General features: G+C 38.3%; 3 protein-coding genes and 1 pseudogene across 3 annotated transcripts in view; 3 read left to right on the top strand and 1 right to left on the bottom strand.

Moving 5' to 3' along the window:
- Positions 1-2,882, top strand: part of LOC105292749 (plasminogen activator inhibitor 2-like) — a 12,044-nt gene extending 9,162 nt beyond the window's left edge. The window contains exons 5-6 of the mRNA XM_023531166.1: positions 1,965-2,114; positions 2,724-2,882. Coding sequence (XP_023386934.1) covers positions 1,965-2,114; positions 2,724-2,882 — 309 coding nt within the window. The remainder of the gene's footprint in view (positions 1-1,964; positions 2,115-2,723) is intronic.
- A 346-nt stretch (positions 2,883-3,228) lies between these two features.
- LOC105292711 (plasminogen activator inhibitor 2-like) lies at positions 3,229-3,872 on the top strand. Its single transcript, XM_011361049.1, has one exon. It carries the CDS (start codon positions 3,281-3,283, stop codon positions 3,629-3,631), a length of 351 nt encoding a protein of 116 aa, XP_011359351.1. The 5' UTR covers positions 3,229-3,280; the 3' UTR covers positions 3,632-3,872.
- Positions 3,873-5,254: 1,382 nt separating this feature from the next.
- LOC111740367 lies at positions 5,255-5,373 on the bottom strand (annotated as a pseudogene).
- Positions 5,374-7,950: 2,577 nt separating this feature from the next.
- The window catches only part of SERPINB10 (serpin family B member 10), a 24,532-nt gene continuing 23,250 nt past the window's right edge, over positions 7,951-9,232 (top strand). Inside the window, exon 1 of the mRNA XM_011361048.1 lies at positions 7,951-8,000. The gene's annotated coding sequence lies outside the window, so the exon portion shown is untranslated. The remainder of the gene's footprint in view (positions 8,001-9,232) is intronic.

Raw genomic sequence — 9,232 nt, 5'->3', positions numbered from 1 at the left:
GTAGGTCACACTTCTCTTGTGTCTCCGCAAAAATTAGCACAGTTTGTTGCTGACAGTGAAAAATCCTTCATTCTTCCAAATTTGCAGGTAGAATTATAAGCCTCAAATAAATAATTGTTGAAAAACAACATATATATGGATTTCTAAGAGCAAAAATAAATAAATAAATAAAATAAAATAAAATAAAATAGAGATTATTATGGATGAAGAATAGTTTTGGAATTTCAAAGATTTAGGAGTTGTTTGGATTGAAAAGATCCTTGGGAAGCATTTATCCAAACTTATCACTTTATCGTGTGGGCGTCAAGCCCCCGAGGGATTAAGTGGCTGATCTAAGATCCCACTACTAGTTAGTGGTTAAGCTGGAGTTTCATTGTCTTCTGATCCTTAATATAACTCCAGAATTCTTCATTTGGATGTTCAAAGAGTTTGGTAACTTAATGCAAAAAAAAAAAAAAAAATTTCTTAACTTCTGTATTTAAAACATAGTTTCGAACAATCGTTTGGTTTTTTAGCCACCATAATGGAAAAAAGCACATGAACTCGATTCTATAGCATTTAAAAATATTTTCGTTTCTCTAAAAATAGATTATCTGCTTTAGTTCTTTACTTCCATTAAGGATTTTTGAATCATTTTTCTAAAGCATTAATGAACTACTGACACAAAGGAACCAGGAAAAGCGAAGATTAAGAGAAGTGAAAGTAAAAACGGAATACGAAATTTAAGAGACACATGAAAGTTTTGCTTTTTGTGAACACCTTAAATTTTCTCTCTAAGTGTTGTATCGAATGACTATAAACCAATCAGTTGTATTGCACAAATACCAAGTAGTCATTTGGACTGTTTGTTTTACCAAATTTTATAATAATTTCAGAGAATTTTGTTTTATTTGTTATCTAATACTAGTTGTCACGTGCCTCACAAAATTAAATAAACATTAGTAGATTTCAGTAGTTACCAAGAATTTTAATTGCCTGGGAATATACTGAGCGAAGCCATTGAATGGACATGTTAAAGCTGGTCATACTACCGTGACTTTATTAGTCGCACTGTGACTAGGACTGTGAAGACAGAATCCTGACTAGCTTACCAAGATTGTAGCCTTGGGAAGATTGTTAGCCTCTTTCACCGTGGTGTCCTCTGGTGTAAAATGACACTAATACTCACCTAATAGTGTAGTTGTGAAGATTAAATAAACTAATGTATTTAGTGGTTGAAATATTGCAGAGCAGATATTCACTATAAATGGGTTGCCTCTTAAACCAACTTAAGAAAGTATCACACTTGGATGTTATTGTTTACCGAGACCGTTCTCTAGCTCGCTCATTTACTCCCTTCTGTGTTGTCATAGTACTTTGCATTATTTAGCACTATTATAGAACTTATCGCGCATTTTCCATACCTGATTTTGAACTTATCTTCCAATATTCTCAGTCCCACAAGGACCTTTCTTCCTTGCTCGCCTCATGACTCTGCACTACTCCTAGTGTAGGTCTAGCCTAAATCTCTGAAAAAATGTTTCTGAATGAATCAGTAGGTCAGACCCACAGACTGTCTAGACCAGATCGAGAGGAAGCACACACGACGCACTGTGGGAAGGTGTGGTTATCTTCCTGCTCTTTCACTCGCATCTGAATTAAATAACTTCCTACAACTATAAAACTTTGAAAAAAAAATGATATGAAAAGAAATGAAAGTCTGCTTTGCACATTCGATAATAATTCTAAATTTTAAATGCATTACGTCTTCGTTTTCTCTTGGATTTTCCAAACCTTCTAAGAAATTTGGTCCGAATTTTACTTATCCTTTAAATAAATCCAGAGAAAAACTTTAGCTTGAAGATCAACATCTCCGTGGAGTTTGACAAATGTGGCTGCTGAGTCTGATTGTGACGCAAAAGATTCGAGGAATTATAGTAACTTTCACAGTTCTGGATCATGATACCTAAACCCATGTCATGTTTTCTGTAGGCAAAATTCCAAACTTGTTACCTGAAGGTTCTGTAGATCCGGAGACCAGGATGGTTCTGGTGAATGCCGTCTACTTCAAAGGAAAGTGGAAGACTCCATTTGAGAAGAAATTAAATGGGCTTTATCCTTTCCATGTGAACTCGGTATGAGACAACGAGACAGGTTTTCCTAACATATACTTCAGGGGCTTAGACAAGACAGGAGAAGAGACAAGAGAGACCATTCGCTGATGCTATTGTATGATTTGCTAGTTATAAGTGATGGACGTTGAACAGTTGATCGACTCTTTCAAGCTACTGAAAATCATAGTAATTTTGTGAGAGATCATATGAGTGGTGGTGGAAGACTATGGACTTTACGCTTACACAGTCCTGGACTGGAATGTAGGCTCTTTCTACCAAATATGACTTAACTTATGTTGTATAAATTACATTTTTTAACTGTAAAACTTGGATAATAATAATATCCAGCTCAAAAAGTTATAAGGATTCAATGAGATCTAGCGGAGTTCTTGGCCCATGGTAGGTACTAAACAAAGATTTTAGTATTCTTATTATTGTCCATCTTATTAATAATGAGTGTAATCTTGAAAAAGGTAATAAGATTAGAACCACTGGTAGTGTATGCAAATAATTTAGTTTGTTTTCTAAAACATTTCTTAAACACTAAAGCAGAACACATTCTCTTTTATGTCTATAAGTCTCTTGACATCATAGTATAAACTTTCATATTTTACTCTTTAATCATTTTAGACTCAGCATAAACCTGTACGAATGATGTACTTACACGAAAAGCTGAACATTGGCTACATCGAAGACCTAAAGACTCAGATTCTAGAACTCCCATACGCTGGAGATGTCAGCATGTTCCTTTTGCTTCCAGATGGAATTGCTAACGTGTCTACTGGGTAAGTCATTCTAACTTCAATTGTTTTAGGTTTCTGGGGCTAAACTTACCTTTCGTGATGAACATCTCTCTAACTTAGGAAATCATGTGCGACTTCTCACAGAAATACATGAATCGGTTGCTAATAAATGTGGCATGTCTCAAACTTTCATTCAGAGCCCTAAACATATGTCATACAGGCCACCTGCTCACAAAAAATCTTTACTAATCTATTAAGTTTTTATACCACCCGCAATGTAATAAAGTTAAAGTCACCGATTTTTAACATTAGATTTAGAAGTTGTTTTCCTTCTTTTCTCGGCACTCACTGTTTTGTTGTGTGGTGTTTTGTTTTGTTTTTGATTTGTAGCTGGAAAGTGAAATAACTTATGACAAACTCGACAAGTGGCTCAGCAAAGACACGATGGCTGAAGATGATGTTGAGGTATACATCCCCCAGTTCAAATTAGAAGAGCACTACGAACTCAAATCCATTCTGAGAAGCATGGGCATGAAGGACGCCTTCAGCAAGGGCCAGGCCAATTTCTCAGGGATGTCGGAAGGGAACGACCTGTTTCTGTCCGAAGTGTTCCATCAAGCCACTGTGGATGTCAATGAGGAGGGCACTGAAGCCTCTGCTGGCACCGGGGCTATTATGTCAGGGAGAACTGGCCACGGAGGCCCACAGTTTGTGGCAGATCATCCTTTCCTCTTCCTTATAATGCACAAAATAACCAGGAGCATCCTCTTTTTTGGCAGATTCGCCTCACCCTGAAATTGAAGGGTTCTGTTTCCATAAAGGATTTTGGAGTAAGAGTTATAAGCCTCAGAATTGCTATAAGTACTAAAAATTAGAGGCTTTATCTGTATATTTCTGTTTTCCCGAACAACTTCTACTACACACTAGATATAATACAGAAATAACTAGACAATTGTCAATTATAACATAACAACCCTATGAATTGTTTGGTTTCTTAAAATGGGATGATGTTCCCTTTTGTTCTTCCTTACTCTTAGTTTATTTTATAGCATTAACTTTTACTGTATTATTTATTATTTTATATAATTTTTATTATTGTTCACTGTGCATTTACTGTTGTTGATACAGTTATAAAAACAGGTGATTGCTATTTTTCTTTCTAAGGAAATGCATTTGTTTGTTTTTATGATGAAGGACGATTATGTGTCCTATGCCCTTCTATGACAAAAACCTAGAAGAAAGCATTGAACAACAGGCAAATATATGTCATGTGCATTTATAACATTATGTATCACACAGATGTGTCTGTAACTTATGTAAAATTTAAATATATAATAAATAAACATGTTTCCACACAACCATTTTTTTTGTTGCCATTCTATTAGGTCATCAGATCATAAGACCCGTTATATCTTGCACCCCAGGAATCAGGAATCATGGCTCATTTGTGGGAACCAAGAAAAAGTAGAATAAAAGAGCCAAGGCGGTAACCTCTCCTTTTGTAAGGAGCCCCTTGGGGTCATGTGAGAATGGTTTAGAGTTGCCTTCCAGCAGCATAGGTCAGAGCAATTCAGCAGTGTAGTTTGAGTCAGAGTCCTTTGGCAATACCAGTGTTTAATCCTCAAGGACAATAGAGATAAATAGCAAATCCAGTGGTCCAGACATAGAATCAAGGTCAAAGTCATTGAGCTGAGAGTTCAGAGGAGTAGAGACGATTGGATGCAAGAGCAGGAGAAACACAAGATGGCTTCTTTTAAGCATGTGTGCTTCCAATAGCACTCGATGCTTTTGAGTAAAGCAGAGGCAGAACAGAAAATAATGTAAGATCTGAGAACAAAGGCACTTAGGTGGTTTGGTGTATGGGGAGGGGGTTCTGAACTGGCTTGAGAGTCTGGTTTCAGAAGTGTGGCCGAGTCCTGGAAATGTCCCAGGCACCACACTCCCTATGATGGATGACCCATGGAGCATGGTGGCTAAAGAGGTGGCCTCAGGACCTTGACTGTCTGCATCTAAATCCCAGTTCTAACACTCTGAGTCATCTAACCATGGGCGAGGGCTGGCGCTTCTTTGTGCTTCTTTTCTTTCAGTGTAAACTTGAGAAAACAATACTTTTCTCGTAAGGTTGCTGTGATGGTTAAATGAATTCATGCATAGCAAGCAGTTAAAAGAATTCTCGGCATATGCAGTATTTAAAAAATACTAGTGATTATGTTTATTATCTCTGTAAGTAATAAATCTGTCTCTGGTTTTATTCACTTACTGTCAACTGGTCAAACACAGAATCCCAGAAAATTATTGTTAATTGTTTTTTTTTAAGTGAAGCAACCCTTGGTTGACCTCACAGATTGCAAGGACCTTGTCAGTTTACAATCCTTTATTTTATTTTATTTTATTTTATTATTTTATTTTATTTTTTTACGCCTACAGCACCTGGTCTTCCTAGGTGGTCTCTCATCCAAGTACTAACCAGGCCTGATCTTGCTTAGCTTCCAAGATCAGACGGGATTGGGCTTGTTCAGGGTAGCATGGCTATAGACCTCAGCTAATTTTTTAAGGCTTGGATTGTAGTTTATTTTTTCTAAATCAGACATTCTTGAAAATTACGTGTCCTTGCTCCTTGCATTTTTCCACTTACTTCATCAATTCACTCGGCAAGGCAATACGTAGTAGCTTTTTGAATTGTGAGTCTTAGGAAATTCGTATCTCACGCTCATTATTGAGATAGAGTGTGAGTGTAGAATTCAAGGTTTGAAGCACTTTAAAAGGATGATTTTATTATCTTCTGGCACCAGAGTTGCTGATGTGAAAGTCAAGATAATTCTTGCTCCTTGTAGTTTAATAATTTTTTTTTTGTTCTTGATAGTGTTCTTGATATTTCATTGCATTAAGAGTACTTTTTCAAATTGTTTTTTAAAGTTTATGTTGCTCATCATCAGCAGAATTTTTCCGTCTAGAAACTTGGCTCTTGCTTCAGTTTGGGGAAATTCTCAGCCATTGCTATGGACTAAAAGTCTGTGTCTCCCCCATCCTCCCACCACATAGACCTTGAAACCCTATTCCCAGTGTGATGGTATTTGGAGGTGGGGCATTTGGGAGCTAATTAGGGTTAGATCAGGTCATGAGGATGGAGTTCGTGTAATGTAATTAGTGCCTTTACAAGGAGATGAAGGGATCAGAGAGTCCTCTCTCTAACATGTGCAAACACAGAGAGGTGGCAGCCGTCTGTGAACCAGGAAGACGTTCCTCACCAAGAACCTGACTCTGACAGCTCCCTGATCTCAGACTTCCAGGCTCCAGAACTGTGAGAAGTACGTGTCTGTCGTTTAAGCCCCAGTCAGTGGTATTCTGCTACAGCAATCCAGACTGAATAAGACAGCCATTACACACTCAATCGTCTCTGCCTCACGCTACCCACTTTCTTTTTCTGGACTCCTATTAGAATAATACTGATTTACCTAGAATTCTCTCTGTTTCAATTTCTTTCTTTTTCTTTCTTTCTTTCTTTCTGCAGACCTAATACATTCATGTGGTATAAACATCAAATATCAAGAAAAAAAAAAACTCTCCCCCCCATCTCTCTTCTCCATTTATTTAGTTTCTATCACTCAGTCTCCACTAGTAATATCTATACATAGTGCTAAAGATACAGAAGGCAGGCCATAAATAACAACAAGCAAACAAAATTATGCTAATAATATTATATTGTTAACTTAGGTCACTATTACCTCTTTCTCTTCCACACCCCAAACAGGCATCAAAATAAGGCACAGCTGTGATTGATCCTACTGTCTAGATCACAGTGCTATCCAAGATATAGGTAGTATATCTATTTGAAAGGATTTTAATTAATAGGTAAGTGGGAAAGGAATCTTGAGAAAATTTTGGGGAAAATGAATTAAACAGTCTGTGAGAAGATTTTGGGAAAAATGAATAAAACAGTCTGTGACTTTAAAGAAATTTCTTTAAAGAATTTTCTCCGCTGGTTCAGCATAATCTTCACTGTTGCATTTAATACAAGACAAATAACTGGAGTGTCTTCATGCTGTGCGATGATGCAGCCTGAGTCACTCTCTGATGAACTGCTGTCCGTGGAGATGAACAGTCCCTCAATCTAGAGCCACCATATGGTCCTTTGGGCATCCGTGGATAATAGTATCTGCTTAGCATACACCAGGCAGGCTGCACAGAATTTCCTGCCACAAGTCACCCTCGCTAGTGAAATCCAGAGGGACATTTTGCTCTAGGTTCCACACCAACATTCAAATAGTTAACTCTGAGCCAGTTTGCCAGAAAATATGTGAGTCCTAAGAAGAAAAAAATTAAACTGCGTGAAGCATGTTATAAATGAAGAGCCTCCCGCTTCCCCTTCGTCCCTTCTAGATCGTTCCTCCATTCCCACTCCTCTCGTCACTCTGTTTTCCACTCCTCTGTGCACACATGTGCTAGGATAGAAGATGAAACTGTAGTCTATTGTTTTTCCTTTCAAATAATTATGGAAGAGTCAGGGAAATTCTATAGGGAGAAACAAGAGAGACCCAGAAGACGATGAGCCAACATTTGACTCAGTAACTGGGTCTAAAACATCGACCCAAGCCCCTGGTCCCTGGAGTGGGGGAGTGGGCTGCATATTCATTTTAATTACGCTTGGAGTTCTCCATAAACTTCCCCCAAATGTGAAGGGCAAATTTAACATTTAACAGTAAACGCTTTACCAATAACATTTTCCATTTCATTACCCATTATTATTCCACTACTTTGAAGCTTTCTATTTTTTTTGGTGTGTATTTTTTAATTTTTTTTTAAGAAAAGCACTCGAATTGCTACCGGTTGGCAGACTAAAGAAGAGATTAAGCAAGGAAACTGTGAGTTACAATATTTCAGAAGTCAGGTCTCTACATGTGGACAGATGAGGAAAACGTGGCTAATTAAAGAATTCAGGCAAAACCTTAATTATCTTGTTGGCTTTTGTATTCGAGCTTCTGCCCATGATAAACCTGAAAGGAAGACTGTATGGGCTTGTGGAAGTGAATCAAAGGGCAGGGCTAGGAAGAGGGAGGTGCCAGAAATCTTTTTTTAGTTTCTACAGTTAGAAGTTACTTAACTCAGCCACAATTTCTTATGCTAGGAGCGAATTGCTAATTCTGCTCGGGTGGAAGAAAACAAGGTATTGTAAGTACCTCTTTATTTTAAAATGTTTATCTATGTTTTCCTTCTTTGTCGAACTGTCCACCCCTCCCCACCCCCAAAAAAACCCAGAAATAGTAGGTAAAACTTCATCCCCCAAGAATTCTGTGTAAGTCAGATATTTAACCGCGAGCTGGTTCAAAACGTGTACTAGAAAGAGGGCTAAATGGGAGAGAGCATTTGTTTCAAAAGAAGTTAGAGAAATCGTTTTACCAGGAATCGTGAAACTATGAATGGAGTTTTCCTCAGTCACATTTCTGGACTTGTTACCTCTGTGTCTGTCAGTGTCGTTGGCTCTCTATCCCCTTTCCCCACCCAGCATCCTGCCCTGGCTGCCCTCCTGGGAGCCATTAGCTTCCTTTCCTTTCATGGAATAATCTCAGCCCCTAACCTGCAACCTTACACTAGGTGCTCGTCTTCGGAAACTATCACTTCCTTCGGAAAATGATGTTAGGTGAATATAGAAGGGCTGAGGGGGAGATGTCATGTCCTGATAGGTACCACGCCATGAAGTAGGTGACGTCATCAGGATCATCAGGAAGTCGAGGGACTTTGGGCATCCTCTTGTGGAAAAGGAGATGAGAATCCTTCTCACGTCCTCCTCCTTCTCAGCATCATTTCTCGTTTCTCCCTCCCGTTCAACTTCTTTCATAACCCAATCTGTCCTTTTACCGTTAAAATCTTAAAGACAACGAGGTACAACGATAAAAGCAGTTGTATTCAGAGTCCAGAGAATGTGATGGAACTGATAACTCTGCTACCAGCCAGCGGTACATGTTAGTCAGCATCTTCCACCTCTCTGGGCCTTAGTTTCTTAACAGATAAAACGAGGCAATCAGATTAGAGGGATTCCAAGGTACTTTCCAGCTCTGACATGGCGGAGTGTGTGTGTCTGTCCCTGAGACATTTTGATAAATGACACAACCCTTTCCTTACTTTCATAGTTTTGTAGCTTCTCCTCTAAGCCTTTTACAGATCACGATTTTACATGTTTTACATATATTTGTGTAAACCGAGCTCCCGAAAACTGCAAAAGAGCAATACATCTTGAAAATGGCACCGTAGGCTTCTGATTTAGATGTTTATAGTCTTCTCTGAAAAGATCATTATTCAACCTTGTGTGGATAGGTTATTTCCTATAAAATCTCATGCCCAAATTCTGCACCCTTCGGAAAACACTTTCCAGCGTTGGGTTAAATTTTACTGATGGCT

Source organism: Pteropus vampyrus, unplaced genomic scaffold (genome assembly GCF_000151845.1).
Source record: "Pteropus vampyrus isolate Shadow unplaced genomic scaffold, Pvam_2.0 Scaffold62, whole genome shotgun sequence".
NCBI classification, from domain to species: domain Eukaryota; kingdom Metazoa; phylum Chordata; class Mammalia; order Chiroptera; family Pteropodidae; genus Pteropus; species Pteropus vampyrus.
Note: the sequence above shows the minus strand (reverse complement) of the source record. Positions and strands in the feature narration are given on the sequence as shown.

Excerpts from the sequence above, each read along its gene's own strand:
- LOC105292711 (XM_011361049.1), top strand. The coding sequence starts at position 3,281 with ATGGCTGAAGATGATGTTGAGGTATACATCCCCCAGTTCAAATTAGAA.